Genomic DNA, 26000 nt, shown 5'->3' with positions numbered 1-26000 from the left:
CATCCTGAACCTTGTCGCAATGCACGAAGGTTGATATTGCGCTGTAGCCGCGTGCGTCAGTTGACGTCTTGAAAGTAATAGCGTGAGCAGAATCACTTTGAAATGCTCACTCATAAAGCTGTATTTGCTGCTGACTGTATCCACTCTCGATTTATTGAAGTTGCTTCCATTCATAAATTATTATACCGTATATAATACACATGTTCCGATAAAAAACTGGTTGCAAGAACTCGATGTGCATAGCTCAAAATAGGTTTCGGCTTATGAAACTATGCAAGCATTTTTATCAGTGCATAAATTGCTCTTCTTACTGATAACAGCTTTTCCGGTGGATTACACATCTTGTTTGCAGTGCCATCTAGTGTCAAGTAGTGAAACTGACTAAAGAGTTTGAGAACGTAGCGCCATCTAGGGAATTTAAGAAGAGTCATAGTTTACTAAGATTTATATTCACTTTTCTATGTTAATCCACGTTCTTTATATTTTATAGAACAATGGCTAATGATGCGGTGCATGTTAGCTTACACGTTAGAGTCACTATTACAACCGTGAGGTCCGTGATTACAACAGAGGAGCTACCGCAAAAACCGAAATTCGCAAATTGCGGGGATCTTTCTCTTTTACTCCAATGAAGGCGTAGTTAGAGTGAAGGAGAAAAATGCCCGCAATTTGCGAACTTCGATTTTCGCGGTTATAGCCCAGGTTACAACTTGCCGTTACTGCCATCTGTGGGTACAAATCATAAAGTTTTGGCGCGAAAAACATTTAAATGTAACGGCGGAACGTTTTTTAATCAATTTATTCTTATATAAACTATTCACAATTATTATTTGTTGTGCTAACTAACTGTTTTTAACGCTACAAGGACTTTTTTATTGGTATTCTGTTCGCCTAAAAATAGCTCTAAATAAGGCGTTCAATACACTCGTAAACACATGCGCCCTAGATTTCTAGCTTTACAATCGACCAAATTCAGAAGTTGATACATTATCCTGCTGCCACAGAAGGAATAATTACATGTCAGATTAGTAGGGTTATACTCGCAAATGTCCTCTATCTCTTTCTTTCTAACTGCACCATCGTTTGTTTCTATCTCTTTTCAAAAAGGAACACTGAAAAATAGATAAATGGCGAACGGATGACGTTTGGTCGGTTTGGTTCATTATTTTAAAAATGATAAAATTTTACTAGTCGGAGTTTTTATTTACATTTCATGAATAAAACATGTTGTTTATTGTTGTGCACGATATTTTAAATAGTGCAAGTGCGGCGTAGTGTTTGGAATCTGTACAATAAACTAAAAACAAAATCTTCGTATAAATGTTTATTACTCGATAAAAATCTTTTATTCTACTGTATTTTCAATAAAAACAAATGCTTAGATCGTTAAATGAGTTAATAATGTGTCAAAGTTAATGTTTATAAGTGCCAGTGCTTTTTAAATCTTACTAAAATTAAATCTAAATAAGAATAGAGCTTCCTCCTAGTTCAACTAGTCAAAATGTATATTTAAAGTAATATAACTATAAAATTAAGTTATAAATAGTCGTGTTATAGCAAACTATACGTGAGTATTGTAAATATATGACATTAGGCACCCAAAATGATAAATTTCGTTACAAGTGTGTGATTTTTAGTCAGTTGTGAAAGAGTGAGTGATTATTAAATTAAAATGGTTACGATGAACTCTTCGGAGAAGGCACAGAAGGCCTGTCAGCAGGGCCCGTCCAGGTTAGTTGGTAACTCCATGTTTTTTATAATAGGTAATTAGCAGGCTTAAACACTTGATACACCAACTTTTCTGTCACCACTGTCACCAGGTACATACCTAGTCTGTTCAGAAAAAAAAAGATTTGAATGTATTGGGCCCCATACATTCCACGACTCTTCTCTTTCCACACAGACTCTAACCGCGTTTAGCAAGTTAGCATCCTAAAAAGTTACCTAGCAGGCTGGTTTGATACTAACTGCACTAACTAGGAACTAATTTTTAGGATCCTAGTGCTTAAGAGTCCGTCTAAGCTAAATCTCCGCTAACCAGGTTGGTAGCGATAAATTGATGCAGCACCACAATCATCATCATATTTTCACAGGAATTGAGGTTTTAGTTGACGCTTCCACACTCTGGTCTGTTGTGTCTATTTCATTTCATTTCAACTCACATTTATAGACGGGTCTAACGCGAAATTTATTCACATACCTTTATTTACCGACGTTTCGACACAGGTTTCACTGGTCATGGTCGTGGCTAACTGATGTCCCAGCATTATTCATCATATTCAGCGTCATTTCATTTCATTTCGTTTTCTTTTAATTTCTCTGTTGTTTGCCGAATTGGTGCAGAATGCGATTAGATGGATTTTAGCAGTTTCCACATTTAGGAATATGGTGATAGCCAGTGCTGGTAGGTACTTGAGTCTTTTGAATCTACGTTTGCACTTAAAAACATCTGAGTGAGAGCTTGAGTGTTTTATCGGAACTTAAAACGACTCAAGCCTTTGGACAGAGAGTTCGTCAAAATTATTGTAGGTTTTAAGTAAATAAACCTGTGTTGTCTACTTATGCTTTACAAAAAAAATCTTCTGATTTCTAATAAGGTAAACATACTGGTGCTCAACGCAGTCCCGCAGTATGTCATCTTGGAACTTAAGTCATTGTCAATAGAGGTGACAGCAGGGTGTCGTCTATTGGGTATTAGCATATCGAGCACTAGTATGTCTACCTAATTCATTACTTTAGTATTTATAGCGAAAAGACAAATACCAAATACTACAGACTTTGATTTCATCTAACTGTCATAGTTAAAAAAAGACACCACAAATGTTTTGAATTCCTCACGAATGTTTTGTTTCTATAAACAGGAAACTAATAAAGAATTCCATTGGATGTGTCATCAACTTGCATAAATAGCGGTAGTTTTTGTGGGTTTGTAATTATTAATATTCAGGGCATACCTATAGAAGCATGGGCTTGAATAGTACAAAGTATGAGTAATTACTTGTATTTTATTACTTTCTGGACAACGGCGCTAGAGAGAAAACTGGTGGGGATCACATTGAAAGACCGTAAAACGAATGAGTGGCTGAGCCAGCAGAGCAAGGTCACGGATGTTGTAAAACGCGTAGCCAGTTTGAAGTTGGAATGGGCTGGTCATATGGCACGAAAGACCGACTCGTGGAGTAAACGAATACTCGAGTGGCGACCATGGGGAGAAGAACATCCTCCAAGTAGACCCAATATGCGTTGGGAAGACGATATCAAAAGGACTGGGGATGAGATGGCTCCAGGTTGCACAGAACCGTGACGAATGGCGAAAAATGAAAGAGGCCTACACCCGAAGGGTAGAAAAGGGCTAAAGAGAGAGAGAGAGAGATTTATTACTTGGAAAACTTATTACCACATTAATTAAATACATAATTATTTAGGTTGAAACTTTCAAAACAAAAATTATCCTAAAACTATACCTTGTTGAATTTCAGAGACAACTCAAAATGCGTGAAAGAAGACAAGGAAAAGGATAAGGACAAAAAGGACATAGTGCCGAAGATTCCTCCGAGTGTGCAAGCGCTCATGTCCACCATCCCGTCCCCGGAGGAGTCTCCCAACTACCTCATCTACAAGAAGGTACACCTGAAGCCCCGTCTCCATATCGCGCGGCAAACTATCGAACATTGGCTCGCGCGGCAGCCGCGCGCAATGGATACCGGTATCCATTTGACATTTCTTTGACTTTAAAACATAGAGAAAAAAATACATAGAGTGCTCACTCCATACATCAGTTTTAGTACCGAAAAGACTATTAGCATCTAGCATCGAGTAGCGGAACTATCAGTACTGCTACTTGACAATACATTGTCAAGTAGCAGTACTGATAGTTCCGCGAGTCGATGCTAGATGTAGACACTGAAATTAATAGTCTGAACTGATGTATGGAGTGAGCACTCTTGTCTTACTATATTTCTCTATGCTTTAAACTGTCATAAGCGTGAGACTCAATGGTTTAGGAAAGGCGCTAGTGCTGCACTCTGGCGGCAAAACATTGCAGTAATACCCTCTATTGAGCTAATGTTACGGTTTAACTCACGTGTTTTTTTAGTCAACTTTCGGAGAGCCTAGGTCTCCATTTTCAAGCTCTAACAGTGCGTGAGTAGCGTTCGCGATTGCCGCGCGCCGCGCACTGCTGCACGCCGCGCCGCGCGGTGAGATAACCGGTTGGGCAGGCACTGTGGCCATTTCATGATATTTCCTATTCGCCAGTAACTGTTACAATAACTGGCCAGCCTTCAATAACTAGCCACCTTATACTAAAATGTATTCTGTTTATAGGTGAATAGAATTCATTTTTAGTTTAGGGTGGCCAGTTACTGGCGATTTACCCTATGTATGTTTGTATGGGTCAAATCTTGCTAGTTAAATTTAACCCACTGCCATCGAGCTGATCTGATGATGGAGACAGGAGGTGGCCATAGGAACTCTGTGATGAAACAACGCAACCTAATTGTAATTTGTATCAACCAGAAACATCTGTGAACGATGATATTAAGCTTAGAATAAATTTAAAAGTGGAAAAATTACTGTCTTGGGTGAGACTTGAACTCCAGAGGCCGAGAGAGGGGAGGCCGTGAGTTCAAGTCCCACCCAAGACAGTAATTTTTCCACTTTTATATTTATTCTAAGCTTAGTAACCTAATTGTGTTTGGGATTTGTAATTGTCTCGGCGGGTATTAAGCTTTGTTGCCTGTTGAAAGAAAAGTACAGTCAGCAATAAAAGCTTGTGTCAAAAATGTTTTTTTTTTAAACAAAATACTTTTTTGCATTAAAGATGGAGTCCATAATTGAGAAGATGCAGGATGAGAACACAGGCGTGCCCGTGAGAACCGTCAAGACCTTTATGACCAAGATACCTTCTGTGAGTACTTTTTAGGGTTCCGTACCAGGGATGTTGCGGATGCCGATTTTTTGACATCCGCGGATGCGGATGCGGATTTTTAAAGGCTCACATTCGCGGATGCGGATGTGGATGCGGATGTCAAGATAAATACATTAAAAACGTCAAATATTACATTTTAGTAATTTTTATTTCAAAAAACCGGCCAAGTGCGAGTCGGACTTGCGTTCCAAGGGTTTCGTACATTAAGTCCCACTCACGCTTGACTGCTCATTTCTAATAGGTTTTTTTGGCTAATGACTAAATTACCTAGGAGACTAGCACTTACGCCGATACTAAGACGTTCCTGTACCGACCTGTTCCACATCCGCATCCGCATTAACTCCGCATCGATTTTATGCGGATGCGGATGTTGAAAATAATGCGGAAGTTCCGCGGTTGCGGATGCGGATGCGGATATTCGCAACATCCCTGTTCCGTACCTCAAAAGGAAAAAAACGGGAGGAAGAAATCAGAAACGGGCAATCAAGCGTGAGTCGGACTTAATGTAAGGAACCCTTGGAAAGCGAGTCCGACTCGCACTTGGCCGGTTTTTAAAAGGCCGAATCACACTGGATGCGTATGCACCTATGTTCGTATGCGTATAGATGATAGCACTGCCGTTTAGGGTTCCGTACCCAAAGGGTAAAAACGGGACCCTATTACTAAGACTCCGTTGTCCGTCTATGTGTCACCAGGCTGTGTCTCATGAACCGTGATAGCAGTTGAAATGTTCAAAGATGATGTATTTCTGTTGCCGCTATAACAACAAATACTAAGTACGGAACTCTCTTTATCCTATCTCACAGTTGTTAATTTTAAATAATAATATCGTGTGTTGTAGGTATTCACCGGCACGGACCTAGTCAACTGGTTGATGCGTCATCTCACTCTGGAAGAGAGGGACGCCCTACACCTGGCTCACTTGCTCGCGGCCCACGGGTACCTGTTCCCCATAGACGACCACAACCTTACTGTGCGGAATGACAACACTTACTACAGGTACCTACACAGGGCCGGATCTAGGGTAGAGCAATGATATTATATAACCTAGATAGGTTATACTCATACTTGAGGAGCACAAAAAATATTTCCATATTTATTTCTGTGCGTACGAAGAAATCTGTTATTTTCGATTAATTTTTTCATTTCATCCGTCTTTGTCACACTCGTTGTTAAACATAAGGTCGTCTCTTTCTCTTTCGGTGTGCGGGAGCTCGTTAGCACGTACACATTTCTCGCTTGTCCAGCCGCGACTAAAGGCAACTTGTCCAATTTGTCACAAGGTAAGCTCTTCAATTTTGGAACGCCTATAACCTATCTTGAGTTATAAATCATTGGGGTAGAGCGAGTGGAGCGGCCGCTCTAGGCGCCAACATGGCAAATGAGAAAAAAATAGTTTTAAAAGACGCGAGTGTGGCGAGGGGGGGGGGGGGGGGTGGAAAATACGCTAGTTATCTTGATAATTATCGTGATTGTTATGCCTGATAATTATCGATTTGATAATAACCTAAAATTTATAAAAAAAAATGAAAAAAACGCCCCAAATAATTCAAAGAAAATAAATATAGCACCATCCACACCTGGGATAATTACTCGATATTTATCGGATGATTATCAAACTTATCAAAGACTATAATTATGTGGATAATTTCGAACCCTGATCCATACCAAATCAACCAACATAGCAAAACCCAAAAAAATACGGCGCTCTAATAATATTACAAAAAACATGATGTGTTTTTCAAATTCATGACACAAAAAGGTACAACAAATAACAAATTGCCAGTGTCAATCACCTCGGCTCCTTCTTTAGCTTGCTTTAAGAGCCAACAGGAGTGGTCATTTCTCCATACAAACGTACTCGACTGTTTCCACCGTGGGTTTTGAAGCTAGAACAATGTTTTTTTCAACTCAGATTAATATTGTCAATATCTGTGTCGGACCGTTTTGCTTTTTTTGATATTTTTGTTTTTTAAGGCGCTAGAGCCCTTCAAAAATGGCCAAAATGGCCTAATTGACTATGCCGCAATGAGAGGCGTGCTATTCAAAACTGACATCAATTAGTTAAAAAAGCAAAACGGTCCGACACAGATAATGTCATAATCATTTAGATTTCCAAATTTGGTTACGATTGGTTAAGTTTTGGAGGAGGAAACAGTCGAGTACGAAACCTCGATTTTTGATATTTTTACGAAGGATTTTTCGCCTTGTCCTTATCGCACTAGTTTTAGGAGCCGCTTCCGTTAGCGAGACGGGTATATTTACCTAAAATATTTAAATCTTAGCTCCTGTTGGCTCTTAAAAGTAGATTAAAAAGTTGGCTTCTCGACCACACATTCTACAGTATCGACGAATTTTTAAAACTTAAATTGTGAGATACCAAGAGTATAATTATAATTAACTAGAATAATGATTAAGTATTACCTATATTATTAGTTAATTTTATTCAATACGTTTTGTAAATAATTGACATGTAATATTAATATTATACAATAAATGATTATGATTATGATTACATAACATCGGTGTAGACTGTAGAGGGTTCTGGGTAGACTATCGTGCGCGGCGCGTCATTGTGAACCTTGTCGGAATGCACGAAGGTTGATATCGGTGAAGGAAAACATCGTGAGGAAACCGGACTAATCCCAATACGGGCCTAGTTTACCCTCTGGGTTGGAAGGTCTGATGGCAGTCGCTTTCGTAAAACTAGTGCCCACGCCAATTACTGGGATTAGTTGCCAAGCGGACCCCAGGCTCCCATGAGCCGTGGCAAAATGCCGGGACAACGCGAGGAAGATAAAAATAAATGATTATGATTACATAACATCGGTGTAGACTGTAGAGGGTTCTGGGTAGACTATCGTGCGCGGCGCGTCATTGTGAACCTTGTCGGAATGCACGAAGGTTGATATTGGGGTATAGCCGCGCGCGTCAGTTGACGTCTTTGGCGATTTCTTATTATTAAAGTTTTATTTATATTGTTTTACAGATTCCAAACACCATATTTCTGGCCTTCTAACCAATGGGAACCGGAGAACACGGATTATGGTAAGTTTGTAAAATCAATGATCCCTGGCAATTTAGCGTGGCACTAGTCTTTGTCAAAGACTGATGCAATCATTGGTTGTTTTCTGACAAAGTGATAAAATGATAAAATTTCAAATGAACTAGAATACCATAGTTATGTAACTTTAGTCTCATTATAAATAAATAAATAAATATTATAGGGACATTATTACACATATTGACTAAGTCCCACAGTAAGCTCAAGAAGGTTTGTGTTGTGGGTACTCAGACAATGATATATATAATATACAAACTGTCTCTGTTAAGCCCAATGGTTGCGGTTGAGAATGCCTCAAGGCGTTAAGTCCGCCACTTGTACTCTTTTTGTGTAAATTTGTGCAATAAAGTTAAATAAATAAATAAATACATAGAAAACACCCAAGACCCAGGAACAAATATCCGTGCTCATCACACAAATGCCCTTACCGGGATTCGAACCCAGGACCGCGGCTTCACAGGCACCCACTAGGCCAGATCAGTCGTCATTATGGTTTATGTTTCAGCTGTGTACCTGTGCAAGCGGACGATGCAGAACAAGGCTCGGCTGGAGCTGGCCGACTACGAGGCCGAGTCCCTCGCCCGGCTGCAGAAGATGTTCAGCCGCAAGTGGGAGTTCATCTTCATGCAGGCCGAGGCCCAGAGCAAGGTATGTCGGATCTAATCTTAGTTCAGCCGTGTACCTGTGCTAGCGGACGATGCAGAACAAGGCTCGGCTGGAGCTGGCCGACTACGAGGCCGAGTCCCTCGCCCGGCTGCAGAAGATGTTCAGCCGCAAGTGGGAGTTCATCTTCATGCAGGCCGAGGCCCAGAGCAAGGTATGTCGGATCTAATCTTAGTTCAGCCGTGTACCTGTGCTAGCGGACGATGCAGAACAAGGCTCGGCTGGAGCTGGCCGACTACGAGGCCGAGTCCCTCGCCCGGCTGCAGAAGATGTTCAGCCGCAAGTGGGAGTTCATCTTCATGCAGGCCGAGGCCCAGAGCAAGGTATGTCGGATCTAATCTTAGTTCAGCCGTGTACCTGTGCTAGCGGACGATGCAGAACAAGGCTCGGCTGGAGCTGGCCGACTACGAGGCCGAGTCCCTCGCCCGGCTGCAGAAGATGTTCAGCCGCAAGTGGGAGTTCATCTTCATGCAGGCCGAGGCCCAGAGCAAGGTATACAATACAATACAATACAATACAATACAATACAATACTCTTTATTGCACACCTCACATACACGTAGTTTACAATAAATGTACAATAACATAAACAAAGACAATAGAGGTAACAACAGGCGGTCTTATCGCTTAAGAGCGATCTCTTCCAGACAACCTTTGGGTATCGGAGACAAAAGAATTAGAATATACGGTAGGTGGCGCAAAGAAAAAATATGAAAAGTCGAATTGAATATAACCAAACAACACAAAACATTAATAAAGATAAACATACTTAAATACGTGTAACCATAAACATACATCTAGACATACATACATACATCAAAACTATATATTAAATAAAGAAACAACAGTGTCAATTATTATAAAAATAAGAACTAAGGTATGTCGAACCTAATCTTATTTCTAGACACGGCTAATTTTTATGTGACGGGTAAACTTATTTTAAGATATGCCGCTGCCGCCACCAGCTTAGTTACGCCAAGTTACACCGTCACACACAAGTGTTGAATTGTCACAAAATGAAAATACTAAATTCACTCGATTATTATTACTTCACAAACAATATTTAAGAGTAGGTACCTTATTAGTGTTGTATATGTAGGTAGAATAGGAATGCATGTATTGAGGGTAGGCTTGGTGAAAATAAATCAGTTCTCTTTGAGTTAGCATATGGATTGTTTCATTGTACTTTTCCTAAACATTACAATTAGTATCTAACTAGTATTGATATTTTGAGTACTGAAACTATTTTATAGGTTGTGTTTTTAAATATTCACATTAACTTTTTGTGCAGGTGGATAAAAAACGCGACAAGCTCGAGAGGAAAGTCCTAGACAGCCAGGAGAGAGCCTTCTGGGACGTTCACCGCCCGATGGTGAGTTACTAAGACTTAAGATCTAATAAACTAAAATTTATTTCTAATTATAACTAAGCAAACATCGAAAAATTTTAATAATTGACTCGCACAGAAAAAAAAATCACATTGGTATGGTATTTTAATAGTAGTTTATGCAACAGTGATATAATAAGGGTTCTTAAAATTCAAGGGTCGAAGTTACAAAACGAGACGTAGTCGAGTTTTGTAAAAAAAGACCCGAGAATTTTAAGAACCAATTATGAGCTGTTGCATACATTACTTTTTCTATGACAGCTGCGGCAAAAAAAAAAAAAAAAAAAAAAAAGAGTAATTATTAAAAAAAAAGAGTTATTATTTAAAAAAAATTGAGTTATTATTTAAAAAAAAAAAGAGTTATTATTGTAAATGAAAACATACCTCTTTCAATCAAGATGATCGGAACTTGTATCTTTAAAAAAAATAAAGCAGTTGTATTATACTCATAAGATGACTGCTAGCAGTCATCTTATGAGCCTATAGACAAATCATTCAAATGACATTGCTTTAGATATCACTGTCAGTCATTTAATTGACACATTTAAGTGCTGGAGTAGAAAAAAGTTATTATAATCATAATCATAATCATTTAATCGCAATTCATGGTATTACAGGTGTTAACTTAGATTAGGTACAGCATGGACCCTACAAGGGCGTGGCAACATAATAATATTATACAAAGCCTTAAATTACATGTAACAAAAAAAATCTCTACAATTATAAAAAAAAAACTTAACCTACACTAACTCTAAAATAACCCACCCTGTATCGTACCCGGCTCAAAGGTCCCCATGATGGCTGCAGCATTCCCCCGCTAAACTGCTATGGAGACCTGTTGAGCCAAGTACGCTAGTAGCGAGGATAAAATGGGCTAAAATGTTTTTAGTCAATTTTGTAAGTAAATATTTTTTTGTTTCAGCCCGGTTGCGTGAACACCACAGAGTTGGACCCCAAAAAGCTGTCCCGCATCAGCGCGCTCAAGGCCAAACGGATGCGGCAGTGCCAGGAGATCATCCAGCAGCACAACCTCAAGGTAACGTTCCAAAATGAAAGCACACTACCCATTACCACCCACCAACTAATGGACTTGTAGAAAGGTAGAGGCGTCATAGAAAAACTCGAGACCACAGAACAAGTAGAATGGCGATGCGAGCAGGGTACGTGTCGCCGCCGGTTATGAGCAAACGCTCGCATGCTAGTACTCGCGCGCGCTGACCGAAAAACGTAAACATGCCTTTTGCGCCACAATAACGTTCAGATTAAGAAGCCAGACATCAAATCTGTCTAAAGGAGGCGTATCCATTCACCAGGCACACAAGTTTTTACTACCGTTGCGCGAGAAATGTGGAAATGTGGAGAGGAACGAGCGGCGACACCGGTTCCGATACTAACTGCGCGCGATAGCCGTTCTAACCTCTTTAATATGTTCTGTGCTCGAGACACAAAACCCGTCAGGCGTCAATAGTAGTTTGTGTTACAAGGGATCAAAATGATATGTTTCCGTCAAGGGCGTACATTGAATCCTGAATGAAGCGATGGATTCTATTGTAGAATCCTGAGCGTAATGAGGGATTAAGTGTTAACGCCCAAGACGAAATAATTTTGATACCGTGTGACACATACTGCTTTTCACATCAACTATGAGGAAAATAAAAAAATCTTAGTGTTGACACAATCTGATGCTTAAACAGATTATTTAAGCTAAAAAAATAATGTGCAAAAGAATGTAAAAATAGTGTGCTAGAACAGAAAAGTGCCACTTTAATCCCTCCTAGCAGGGAGGAAAAGTGCCACTTTGATCTCTCCTATCAGGGAAGAAAAAGCTCCTTTCCGAATAGGTGGTGTGAAAAAACTATAAACCTCACATATGTTTTTTTTTTCAGAACAACCCAATAGTGACCATCACCAACCCCGAAGAAAGCGAGGAAGAGATACAGAAAAAAGCTGAAAACGTCGTCAAAGAAAACGGTACACAATAATTTATCAATGTAACTATAGTTTGTCAAAGGACTGTCTCATTTTAAACATAGACAGAGATAATCATACTATCTTAGTCTTACACTAGTACTAGCACTCAAAGAAAAGGATGAGTATAGTTTTTTTTTGTTCTTATTTACTGACAATTTGGTTTGACCAACTATAGTAATGTGATGCGATGTTTAATAAAAAAAAAACTTTTTTTTAAATTAAGCATTATAATCATGTAGTCCTAACTGTATTACGCGCTAATAATGTAGTTAGTTGCAAAAATCCTAATACAATTTCTTTATTGTAAGCGTTTTTAATACCAATGTATTTAAAAATAATGTTGTTTTAGGTGAAACCTCCGAACCTGAGGTAACTGTGTGCATTCCCGAGGCTAACAAGGTAAGATTTAAGCATATTGATTATTTTTCAATTTTGAATAAGTAGTTAAATGCACACACCTAAAAAATATAGATACTCTGGTACAATCACTTTTCAGTAGAAAAAGGCGGCAAATTTAAAAAATTTAGGATAAATAAATAAAAATAATAAATAAATAAAATGCATTTATTTCAGACAAACATGGTCCATATTTTGTTAGTAGGTACATCTTAACAATTTAAAACTTATAGCTAAGGTTAACTTAAAAATAAACTTAAATAACTATCTTAAGTAGGATAAAAAAAAATCGCCTTTTTAAACTGATAAAGTTGGTGTGCCAGACTATATCGTCCCCTGCTTGCTATACGGCCACATCTCAATTTTTTTTGATTATTGAAAACTTTACTTTATTATTTTTAATTAAAATTGAATCTCCAATGATCATAAATTTTATGTCGCCGTATAGCAAGCAGGGGACGATATCATTAAATCAAATCACTAAACTAAAATCTGGCAATGGCGCCCAAATCTTTAACCTTTTCCACGCCGTGTCAAACAGAAAAGCTGTCACTCAGACGCCACATCATTGAAGTGTCAAAACTGAAGTTGAACTTTATGCATATGCACGTAGGTCGATGTTGCTCTGTGGTCTGTGACCGATTAATCCGTCTGGCGTTGAACCTACGGTGCGGATATATCGGTCATTGGTGTCCAAAAGGTAATATAGGGTGGTTGACTGTCAGGTCAAATCAAGTTCTTTTTTTTTCTCGAACTGTCGGAACGGTTAGATACTAGTGTATATATTATGAAACGCACACACAGTGAACGCATATAAACCATGGAAGTATTCTGTCCGCTCAATTATGACCCAACGTAAAGTATTCGATTGTAGACGGTGCTTACAGACTGTTCGATTGGCAACTTCAGTGCGGCCGAGATGACAGTCAGTGACCGATGGCTAAATTGGTTTATAAAAACCACGTTTTTTTGTAATTAAAGATGTCTTCATGTGTCGTGAAGTGGTGCAGAAGTTGTTTTAGTTCATATCAAGGACAGTGGAATCACTTTTCACTTGTAGTAAACAGATAACTTCAGTAAAATTTGGAATAAACATGACGATATTTTTTCAATACTACCGTGCTAAGCTAAAACGTAACAACTGCATACGACTTTCATAACAACATACGACTTTTTAAATTGCGAGGATAATAGGGATGGTTTTATGCCAAATGAAGTAGACTATTTTATTAACTTATGATTGGTTTAGGTATTTTCTATATACAGTAGAATCCGCTTATAATGACATTGAAGGGAAGTAACAAACATGTCATACTAAGCGGATGTCATATAAAGCATAGTTGATAAACTTTTTATTTTATGTTTTCCAAATTAATCTCAAACTATTTTGTGAGAGATGAGTTTTATTAACCTTATACCAATTATCAACTTTCACCGAGAGTAAAAACTAAAACAATTTAAACGCCACAGACGTCCTCGCAGGGAAAGATGTGGGGCCGGCCACGAAAACCAGCGAATTTGTCAGTATAACCGGACATAATTCTATAAAAATAGTATTTATAGGTCGAAGTCATCTTATCCGACTTTGTCACAAAGAATTTCATATGAAAACCAAACTTCGCACAGTAATTGCGTCATAGTAAGCGGTTGGTCAGTATAAGCGGAGTCATAATAAATAAATAAATAAATAAAAAAAAACGGATAAACGAATAATAAACGGATTCCACTGTAATTATAAATGTAGTAATAAATTCCTTCTTACAGATTTGTATTTTCCTTTTTTATTTCATGAGATGGAGCTATAAAAAAACTACCTAGTTATTTCAAATTAATAATCAAATTTGGTATTGTCATTTTACATTACTTTCCATTCAGATTCCCACAAGATGCTATTCGCAGAGAACTATGGAAAAAATTTGTCCAATTAGAGAGACATGAAATTGAGTGGATACCTGGCAAGATATCTAATGTTCTATTCATGAGATAACCCGTGAGATACTCGTATATGTAGATACATTTTTTTCTATCACGCTTTCACTGAATTAATTTAACAAATACACACATTATCTCAAAATGTTGATCATTTTAATCCACCCTCTACTGTCACATATATGTAGGTTCTGTCTCAAGCCATTTCCGTCAGTAGAAAAGAGCGGCGAATTTAGAAAATGTAATACAATTGTGTAATACCTACTATAACCTAGTACCTAAGCAAATCCGTAATATTTTCAATTGTATCTGTTAGGGAGACCTGTTATTGGCTTCATGATTGTATCCTAGTTGTAAGTCTATATAGTTTGTTAAAGCTGTTGGTCTTCTAATAAAATAAAATAAATAAATAAAATAAAGTAAGCGCGCGAACGGTTATGGTCCCATACAAAATTGTAATTATGCTCCTTTTTCTACTGACAAACTTGCTTGACCGGCTATATATAAAATATTTCCATTGGAACTGAAAGTGGGGATTTATTGTGACTCCGCCTGTTCAAATGTTTTTGACCCGATTCGTGTACGCATGTAAATTTTGCAGGCTGTATAGCCTGTCCGATTTCTAAGATCAAGTTCGCCATACATTTACTATGGCGTACTTGATCTTAGAAAAACGGACAGACTATACCAGTACGGCTACCATCAATTTAGCACTGACAAACGCCGTTGAGAACGTAATTTACTTTCTATACATCTCGCTCGTACTCGCATATTAGTGCAAACGAAATGTATAGAAAGTAAATTACGTTCTCGATAGCGTAAATGTCAGTTTTGACACTGTCAGTGACTCATGGTACGGGCTCTGAACGTGACTTCGCACTGCCATACAGATTGATAATAAAATATACAAAATACTTATTATAGCGGAATACATTTATACCTACAACAATGAATATTTAATTATGTTGAGTTAGTCTGTCATTTAATTTCATAACAACATTTTAACTAGTTATCTTTTAATCTGCATTAAATTATTATACGTGAATTATTTGACTGGTTCTTCAATGTATGGCATAAACCTATCCCTGTCCAAGTCATATTCTAATCAAATATGAACCGCGAACTCTCAGCGGCCAGTACGTACAGTAAGAAGGTTATTAGCGGATTAATGTCGCTGATTGGTAGTTATTGACATTATATGCATTTCATCTACACTTAGCTGTGTACGTTAGTGTAATAGAGACAGGCTCTGTAAACGTATCGTCTTATTTAATATTTTAAATGTAGGCGTAATTGTGTATGTGTACTAATTTGGCCCGAGAATTTGAACGGTAATGTTCCCAAAGGCGGTTTCCAGTTATATGCTTTCACTGCGCACACACGACGTCACGTTCAAATTAAATCCTCCTTCTACATAGTTATAATTAAACATATATATATTTATACAGTCAGCAACCCTATTGGACTTATGTGCTTATTGTGTCTTTTTTCTTTTTCCTTGTTTGTTTTATTTTGTTACTGTGTTTTGCGACAATAAATGACTTTTTATTTTATTTCATTGTACTTAATGTTTCTTTCACAGATTTCCACGCCAAGTATAGAGCGGCAGGTGGATGCGGCTAGACGGAACCTCGCGATGTTGCGAGCTCGCATGGAACGGCGCAACGTGCGCGTGAGCAAGGTGGCCGAAATGTAAGTTTGCGACGAGATATCTGGAAACCTAATTTCAAATTTCAGGACCCTTGGCTTAAGATACTAGCAGGGATGTAACGGATGTGGTTTTATCGGAACCGAAAGCGGAACCAGATGTTTTAAATTTAGTTTATCGGAACCAGAAACGGAATCGGAACCGAAAACGGAACCGGAACCAGAACCGGAGCCTGAGTCAGTACTATCAGTAGGTATACATTACACAACACAACACATACGAATAGGTACTTTAAATTCGAAAACACGGATAAACCAGAACATGTAATTACTGCAGCACGTGGCAAGCGGGCCTATGAGCGAATGACTGGTATAAACCTGTTTGTTTTTGATGTACACCGCTCATGTCCCGCTGCCGCGCTAAGCATTGACATCCGATATAACTTCCGTTTCAAAAGTAACGGAACCGGAACAGAAACGGATGTGTAATACCAAACGGAAGTTCCGACTTAACGGAAACGGAGCTCTGTAACATCCCTGGATACTAGGGGTCCTGTCATAGTAAATTTTGTAGTTATAGTAAATTTACTACCATTTATCGACACACGATTAAAACTCAAAAAGAAAATGTATAAAACTATCAACAAAATGTACATATATGGATAAATGATTTTATTATTTTTACATAATTTTGACCCATGTTCTTTCACTGATACATATCAAACGGTATCGTCAACGCCATCTTTATAGGACCACTCGTGCGTCTGTCTGTCTGTCCGACCATTGATATGTAAGAAGATACTATCTACTCCGGATGTTTTCTGAGTTACTTTATTGTCCCATTATTTTATAGTTCGTTTACCTAAGATTGTTTACCTTCTTTCTAATGCTAAAAAAACGAACTATATGCGACGTGCGTAGTGTCAGGCGTGTCTCACTCCGCGATTTCGTCGCTTTGCTACAGGTAGCTAAAAGTACATCCGTTCCACACCAATTTTGGTGACTAGCCATAAGCCGCGCGTGGCGCTGTCGCCACCTAGCGGCCATGTCTGTGCTGATCGTAACAGACGCGTTTTATTAGAGAGTGAGTCTTCTGTACTTAGTACTATTATTTATTCTGTGGTAGTGCGTTAATTTTGTTAGTTTTATTACAATGAAGTGTATGTAAATGTAACATTACGTGAATGTTTCAGCTTCATAGCGTACTGCGAGCAATACTCCGAGTACGACATGTTCCTCACCCCCCCGGAGTACCCCAACCCCTGGATCCACGACACCACAGAGCTATGGGAACAGGAGAAACAATGGTAAGTACACAAAGTTAACTTAGACTGTTAAGTGTGACGTACATATTAAATACCTATCTCTTTATAAACTGGAATAAATGAGGAGTGTCTTTTCAAAAGGGTTTATTTTTTCTGGGAATCTATTTCTAAATTGGACCTTAAGTTTTCTTGAGCAAGGTTCTCTCTAGAAGTACCGCTAAGAAAAAAATAAACCCTTTTGAAAAGACACTCCTCAAATGTCATATACTCAGAAAAAGCAGCCGAATGGCAGCGCCATCTCTCTCGCTAACTCGGTATCACCTGAGCTGATCCAGTTAGAAAGGTCGAACCATACTGTTCTACCTTAGAGGTGGCCAGGGGGCGCCATAAGCCTTCAGTATGAAATGCATATACTTGGAAAAAAATCGATCTATGCCGCTGTCCCCCGGTGGCCGAGAGGCATCAGGCACCTGCCGCGATAGCAGAGGACGCTGGTTCGATTCCAGCCTGGGGCACTAGAGGCTTGGGTCACTTTTAGGGTTCCGTATCCATAGGGTAAAAACGGGACCCTATTACTAAGACTCCGCTGTCCGTCCGTCCGTCCGTCTGTCACCAGGCTGTATCTCACGAACCGTGATAGCTAGACAGTTGAAATTTTCACAGATGATGTCTGTTGCCGCTATAACAACAAATACTAAAAACAGAATAAAATAAAGATTTAAGTGGGGCTCCCATACCACAAACGTGATTTTTGACCGAAGTTAAGCAGCGTCGGGCGGGGTCAGTACTTGGATGGGTGACCGTTTTTTTGCTTGTTTTGCTCTATTTTTTGTTGATGGTGCGGAACCCTCCGTGCGCGAGTCCGACTCGCACTTGGCCGGTTTTTCTGAGTATATGACATTTATTTCAGTTTATAATTTATATAGTAGTGTATTTTCTGAAAATAATTTAATTTCTTCTAGTATGCACCTATCTCTTTCCTATGAAAAAGTGTGACCATTTGGTTCTCAAGCATCGTGTGTTACAGCAAGGACCCGCTGCCCCTCCGGCGCGTGCGGCGCTGGGCCTTCGGGCTCCGGGAGCTGCTTAATGACCCCGCCGGCCAGGACCACTTCGCCAGGTTTCTCTCCAAGGAGTTCAGCGGGGAGAACCTCAAGTAAGACCTACTCCAGCAAGGACTGCCACTGCGGCCAGGACCACTTCGCCAGGTTCCTCTCCAAGGAGTTCAGCGGGGAGAACCTCAAGTAAGACCTACTCCAGCAAGGACTGCCACTGCGGCCACGACCACTTCGCCAGGTTTCTCTCCAAGGAGTTCAGCGGGGAGAACCTCAAGTAAGACCTACTCCAGCAAGGACTGCCACTGCGGCCACGACCACTTCGCCAGGTTTCTCTCCAAGGAGTTCAGCGGGGAAAACCTCAAGTAAGAGCTACTCCAGCAAGGACTGCCACTGCGGCCACGACCACTTCGCCAGGTTTCTCTCCAAGGAGTTCAGCGGGGAGAACCTCAAGTAAGAGCTACTCCAGCAAGGACTGCCACTGCGGCCACGACCACTTCGCCAGGTTTCTCTCCAAGGAGTTCAGCGGGGAGAACCTCAAGTAAGACCTACTCCAGCAAGGACTGCCACTGCGGCCACGACCACTTCGCCAGGTTTCTCTCCAAGGAGTTCAGCGGGGAGAACCTCAAGTAAGACCTACTCCAGCAAGGACTGCCACTGCGGCCACGACCACTTCGCCAGGTTCCTCTCCAAGGAGTTCAGCGGGGAGAACCTCAAGTAAGACCTACTCCAGCAAGGACTGCCACTGCGGCCACGACCACTTCGCCAAGTTTCTCTCCAAGGAGTTCAGCGGGGAGAACCTCAAGTAAGAGCTACTCCAGCAAGGACTGCCACTGCGGCCACGACCACTTCGCCAGGTTCCTCTCCAAGGAGTTCAGCGGGGAGAACCTCAAGTAAGACCTACTCGAGCAAGAACTGCCACTGCGGCCAGGACCACTTCGCCAAGTTCCTCTCCAAGGAGTTCAGCGGGGAGAACCTCAAGTAAGAGCTACTCCAGCAAGGACTGCCACTGCGGCCACGACCACTTCGCCAAGTTCCTCTCCAAGGAGTTCAGCGGGGAGAACCTCAAGTAAGACCTACTCCAGTAAGGACTGCCACTGCGGCATGTCTGCTCAACGACCCCCATGTAATGCAATGCATGCAGAAGTAATTTAGTACCTATGTACGTGTTAAATACTTATCTACCTAAGATCTAGTGTATAAATTGTTTATGTACCTTATCTGACATGTAAAACATTATGTTTTATGAATAAATAATCAATCAATCAATCACATCTGTAATAGTCAATTTAGAATCTCGCGCGAGCCACGAGACGAACCGCGAGCCGCGCCACGAGACGCGAGTCCACCGCTTACACTCGCGTCTCGTGGCTCGCGCGAGAGTCTAAACCGCTTTTAAGGTTACGGAGCGGTGGCTCGCGCGGGACGATCAAAATGACTTTAAAATAGATGGTAGGATCCTATAAATGTGCTATACGCGTGCGTCCGTGAGGGACAAAAACATACGCAATGCGACACTATGGTTGATCGAATTTATTTGTTGCCCACCATAATCCATACTAAATTAAGGTGGGGAATAAAAAAAATTGTGAGACTGTGACAAGGACAAATTATAATAGCGCTTTCGCTGCTACTCCTACTGAAAGATACATAAGACTATCCCGTTTGGTTTTCCCCCACCCCTCATGCCAGATCCAGTTATACTAGATTCATGGACTTGAACGACTGTTTTGGACGACCGCGTGCGTCCAATCCGCGGCCTTAAAAAAACCGGACATGTGCGAGGCCAACTCGCCCGCCGAGGGTTCCGTACTATTAGTATTTACTGTTATAGCGGCAACGGAAACACGGTTCATGAGATACAGCCTGGTGACAGACAGACGGACGGTACGGAAGCCTAAAAATAGGGAAATATAGTAAATCAGCAACCAGTCTCACGTCTAATGTGTACGTGAGCAGTTAACCAGCATATGCCAATTAGGGATTGCAATCCGGTCTGGTTTTGAATCCGGCCGGATCCGGCCGGATTGGTATTGCGGATGAAAAATTCGTCCAGTCACGTATTTTATTATGTTTTTAGCATTATATGCGCAGTTAAGGATATTATTCTAATAGGTTAATAAAACGACAGTTTGAGGTTTCAAAAAACAACGTTTTTATTACGTAACCACTAAGTCTTATTGCAATAATCAGTCTCACAAATTAAAATCTTCTTTTTCTCTTAAAATATCTATAGCCCCACAAGTCCCACAAAAAGGTGCTTTCAATTCTTCGCTTTATTTAGCAGCATAATAATAACAAAATAACATATTCTATTTACTTTAAATTCGACAATAGTAGTTTATGCAACAGTGATATAATAAGGGTTCTTAAAATTCAAGGGTCGAAGTTACAAAACGAGACGTAGTCGAGTTTTGTAAAAAAAGACCCGAGAATTTTAAGAACCAATTATGAGCTGTTGCATACATTACTTTTTCTATGACAGCTGCAGCAAAAAAAAAAAAAAAAAAAAAAAAAAAAAAAAAAAAAAAAAAAAAAAAAGAGTTATTATTAAAAAAAAGAGTTATTATTAAAAAAAAAGAGTTATTATTTAAAAAAAATTGAGTTATTATTTAAAAAAAAAAAGAGTTATTATTTAAAAAAAAAAGAGTTATTATTGTAAATGAAAACATACCTCTTTCAATCAAGATGATCGGAACTTGTATCTTTAAAAAAAATAAAGCAGTTGTATTATACTCATAAGATGACTGCTAGCAGTCATCTTATGAGCCTATAGACAAAGCATTCAAATGACATTGCTTTAGATATCACTGTCAGTCATTTAATTGACACATTTAAGTGCTGGAGTAGAAAAAACATTTAACTTGACTGCTGAATGAAGTATTATAAATATTTCTTCATTCTATTTTAAATGCAGTTAACACTTATTATAACTGGGCTATAATGGTTTGTACTAAATTAAACGAAATAACATGTACGTTATATTATCATGTAATAACACAATTAATTAAATATAAAACAATTTAGTACTTACTTACGGTGCACGGGAATCTCAATTCTCAACTAACATTTCGACGACACATATTTCGTCGGTAGAAGACTGGCTTCAACTAACAAACAAGTTGTTGTGTTGCTGTTTGCGAGCGGAAACGCGGGGAGGGGAGCATTAAAATAGAATTACGTTCGAATATTGACGAGAAATTCTAAATTTTAGCAGTGTTTTAAGCTGTTATTTTATATTTTAGAGCTTTTATTCCTTTTACCGGATCCGGTGAAATTTTCCGGATCCGGTAGCTTGAAAAATGTACCGGATCCGGCCGGATTACCGTTTCCGCCGGACCGGATTGCTATCCCTAATGTCAATCTCTCGTGGTATCCATTCTGTGACTACCTGTCAGCAACAGTTAACCTGAATATTTTTGGTATATAGGTTCTGGCTAGCGGTGCAAGATCTGAAGGCCCAGCCGATAACGGAACACATAATATACACGTATACTGAAAAACAGCTTAAAAATTAAAATAAATAACAAAATAACAATTTACATTAGGTAAATGTAAATTATGTTATTGTGTATTGGCATATGTTAACCAGCATATGCCATTCTCTCGGAGTATCCATTCTGTGACTAGGTATCCATTCGTCAGCAACACAGGTTAACCTGAACATTTTTGGTATATAGGTTCTGGCTAGCGGTGCAAGACCTGAAGGCCCAGCCTATAAGGCGCGTGGCCGCCAGGGCCAAGGAAATTTGGAAGGAGTTCCTGGCGGCAGACGCGCCTTCGCCCGTCAACATCGACGCCGCTAGCAGGTGAGTTGTTTATTCTACTAGCGACCCGCCCCGGCTGCGCACGGGTTAACAAATTATACATAAACCTTCCTCTTGAATCACTCTATGTATTAAAAAAAACCGCATCAAAATCCGTTGCGTAGTTTTAAAGATCTAAGCATACATAGGGGCAGACCAGACAGACCAGATGGTACCAAAAAGACTATTAATTTCAGTGTCTACATCTAGCATCGAGTAGCGGAACTATCAGTGCTACTTGACAATAGATGTAGCACCGACCGGAAAGTCTAATGCTCAACAACATAAGACTTTCCGGTTGGTGCTACATCTATAATTTAAAATAATTTAATTTGTTCTAATAAATATATTGTATTGTTCACAGGGAGTTGACTCGAGTGAAGGTGGAATCCGGCACGGCAGATAGATACTGTTTCGATCAGGCGCAGGTAAATTGTGACGTTATCTATGAAAAGGGACCTTATTGTGGATGGCGCTTGCGCCATTATTAAAGATGCTCCGATATAAATAAAATGCCGCGCGACGCTGTGCGGCGTAAGCGCCATCGACAATAAGGTCCCTTTTCCTAGAGAATGCCCCAATTAATCTATGAATATCGAAATTTCATTCCATAAATACATACTTTTATCGAAATTGTTAATTGAAAGTACCCTCAAAAATACTATAAAAAATTATACGTAAGTAGTCATGTTTATTAAATACACATGTAGGGTAATTCGCCAGTAACTGGCCACTGTTAGTAATTGGCCACCAAATGAATTTTATTCACCTTTAAACGGAATTAATTATAGTATAAGGTTTCAATAACTAGCTGCCTTATACTAAAATGAATTCTATTTATAGGTGAATAGAATTCATTTTTAGTTTAAGGCGGCCAGTTACTGGCGAATTAGTCGAATTACCCTATTTTACTTTTCTCATATTCGAAATTAACCTATTGCACGCCAATGACCGATATATCCGCACCGTAGGTTCAACGCCAAAGACCGATTAATCGGTCACAGACCACAGAGCAACAACGACCTACGTGCATATACATAAAGTTCAACTTCAGTTTGACACTTCAATGATGTGGCGTATGAGTGACAGCTTTTGTGTTTGACACGGCGTGGAAAACGTTAAAAGTGAGAGTGTTTAACTCGGGTGAAAGGCACCCATTTCACCTGAGGTAGTTTAGCGCTCGAATGCAGCGACAGGCGTGGCTCACTCCGCGAGTTGATCGCTACAAGTACATGCGGGACACACCAGTTTTGGTGTCTAGCCACAGAATAAATAATAGTACTAGGTACAGAAGACTCACTCTCTAACAAAACGCGTCTGTTACGATCAGCACAGATATGGCCGCTAGGTGGCGACTGCGCCACGCGCGGCTTATGGCTTTCCCCAAAATTGGGGCCGAACGAATGTACTTTTAGCTACCTGTAGCAAAGCGACGAAATCGCGGAGTGAGACACGCCTGGTCTAGCCATAGTAGTTGCCGCGCGCTACGGAACGGACGCCTGCTCGCGCCTGCGCCACCTAGCGGTCATATCTGTCGTAATAAATGTGTTTAGTTAGAGAGTGAGACTTCTGTACCTAGTACTATTATTTACTAGCTTTTGCCCGCGACTTCGTGGCGTGGAGTTAGTAATTTGGGTAGCTTATTTTTACCCAATCTGCTTTTTAACGATTCCCCATACAAACTTCCACCCCCCTTTTCACCCCCTTAAAGGGAGATTTTTTGGGATAAAAACTACCCTATGTCCTTCCCCGGGACTCAAACTATCTCCATACCAAATTTCAACTAAATCGGTTCAGCGGTTATTTATTGCCTATACAAATTTCCACCCCCCTTTTCACCCCCTTCAGGGGTGAGTTCTGAGATAAAAAGTATCCTATGTCCTTCCCCGGGACTCAAACTATCTCCATACCAAATTTCAACTAAATCAGTTCAGCGGTTTAAGCATGAAGAGGTAACAGACAGACAGACACACTTTCGCATTTATAATATTAGTATGGATTATGTAGCAGTGAGAGTAGTGAGACCGCCAATCCGAGACTGAAATGCGTGCCTTTCACCCCTTGGTTAACAATCTATTGTTTGTTTGTGGCAGGCTCACGTGTATCATCTGATGAAGTCAGACAGCTACTCGCGGTACCTGCGCTCAGAGATGTACAAAGACTATCTCAACGGATCTAAGAAAAAGGTGAGTTCCTTGGACCCTAATAACCCGAGAATAGGATATTTGACTACTAGTCAAATTTTGCTACTATGGAATTTATATGAAACACTAGCATGTGACGTCACAATCAAATTACCTACTCTTTATAGTTTTATACGGGTTACAAAATAGAAATTGTGTCTAAAAATAACTGCTGTCTACATTAATCTATTTTCTGGTGCTTTGTTTCATGCATGGTGTAAAATAATTTATTTTAAATACAGTCAAATACCCTATTTCAATCATTTCTTGGTGAAATAATTTTGTATTAAACAGACTGCAAACGATACCACAATGCTTAGAAATAAATGAAAATTGGAAATATTCACTGTCTCGGGCGAGACTTGAACTCGCGACTCTGGATCACTAGCCCATCGCTCTGCCAACTGAGCTACCGAGACCACTCGATGACTGGAAATTCACCAGCGGAATTAATTTAAAGGGGTGGCGCATCGTTACTGGTGAATTTCCAATGAATTGGAACTCCGGTAGATGTCGCTAGGGCGCATATGAGTGATAAAGTGGAAATATTCGATGACTACTTTAAAAACACAAATCAAAATATTTGATTAAAATATTTTTCCAAAAATTGTATAAACAGATAATGTGACCGGCATTTTTAAATCTATATTCTTCTGAGGCTGAAAAGTCTTCAAAGCTAACATTTTGTGATCACAATAATATTTTCCTACTAGTCAAATCAGTTACTTTTTTAGAACTGTCAAAACGATTTGCTAATATGGAATTTATATGAAACATTACATCGTGACGTCACGGTCAACTCACCTACTTTTTTATATTTCTATCCGATTTATTAAATAAAACTTGTGCTTAAAAATAACTACTATACATGTTTTTCTATCGGTGCTTTATTTCATGCATGGTGTGAAATAATTTATTTTAAATACAGGAAAATACCCTATTTTATACTTTTTTTTTCAGACATCAGTCAAAGGAATCCGGTCCATCGTCTCATTTACCGCACGTAAAGAGACCACCAACTAACGAACACACATAGAAAGACGTGTGAATCATCTTGTGAAGACTTGTGAAACGGGGTATATTTCCGTTTGAACCGTAACTATGTAACGAGTTTCGTAACTTTGGTAACAGCAGGTACGAGTTCCGAAACTTTGGTAACAGCAGGTACGAGTTCCGAAACTTTGGTAACAGCAGGTACGAGTTTCGAAACTTTGGTAACAACTGGTGCGAGTTTCGAAACTTTGGTAACAACTGGTGCGAGTTTCGAAACTTTGGTAACAGCAGGTACGAGTTTCGTAACTTTGGTAACAGCAGGTACGAGTTCCGAAATTTTGGTAACAACTGGTGCGAGTTTCGAAATTTTGGTAACAACTGGTGCGAGTTTCGAAATTTTGATAACAACTGGGGCGAGTTTCGTAACGATGGCAGCAACTAGTATGTGCGAATTTCGTAACCTTGGAAATTACTGGTACGAGTTTCGTAACTTTTAAATTATCGATTGGGAAGTTGGTTTAAAAACAGGTGTTTTCTGATTTCTTATATTTTAAAGCGTGTTTTTACGCAACAATAAGTCGAAAATTGTGGCATTCACGTATAATATTTTAAATGATGGCATTTATTAGTTATTAAAAAACAAAAAAAACCTAATGCGTTATATCTAACGCTTTATGTATCTAAGTTTTTTTTTGCATTAATTGATAAGAAA

At 39.5% G+C, this 26000-nt stretch overlaps 1 protein-coding gene and 1 non-coding gene across 2 annotated transcripts; one reads left to right on the top strand and one right to left on the bottom strand.

Annotated features, from left to right (window-relative positions):
• Positions 1–918: 918 nt before the first annotated feature.
• LOC134660244 (regulator of G-protein signaling 7) lies at positions 919–25327 on the top strand. The gene is made up of 17 exons (XM_063515990.1): positions 919–1731; positions 3480–3624; positions 4823–4909; positions 5772–5929; positions 7920–7978; positions 8500–8642; positions 9948–10028; positions 10966–11079; positions 11930–12014; positions 12364–12413; positions 15922–16031; positions 17180–17293; positions 18279–18407; positions 21987–22115; positions 22477–22540; positions 24206–24298; positions 25256–25327. The coding sequence occupies exons 1-17, from the start codon at positions 1673–1675 to the stop codon at positions 25316–25318; spliced, it is 1683 nt and encodes a 560-aa protein (XP_063372060.1). The 5' UTR covers positions 919–1672; the 3' UTR covers positions 25319–25327.
• On the bottom strand, positions 24643–24714 carry Trnat-agu (transfer RNA threonine (anticodon AGU)). The gene has a single exon. It is a non-coding gene; the product is annotated as a tRNA-Thr (tRNA).
• Positions 25328–26000: the final 673 nt, after the last annotated feature.

The sequence above is a fragment of the Cydia amplana genome, chromosome 26 (genome assembly GCF_948474715.1).
Source record: "Cydia amplana chromosome 26, ilCydAmpl1.1, whole genome shotgun sequence".
NCBI lineage: Eukaryota > Metazoa > Arthropoda > Insecta > Lepidoptera > Tortricidae > Cydia > Cydia amplana.
Note: the sequence above shows the minus strand (reverse complement) of the source record. Positions and strands in the feature narration are given on the sequence as shown.

Coding starts and splice junctions, on each gene's coding strand:
- LOC134660244 (XM_063515990.1), top strand. CDS start 1,673: ATGGTTACGATGAACTCTTCGGAGAAGGCACAGAAGGCCTGTCAGCAG. Junction 11,080..11,929: donor TCCAGCAGCACAACCTCAAG/GTAACGTTCCAA, acceptor TTTTTTTTTCAG/AACAACCCAATAGTGACCAT. Junction 12,414..15,921: donor GCATTCCCGAGGCTAACAAG/GTAAGATTTAAG, acceptor TTTCTTTCACAG/ATTTCCACGCCAAGTATAGA.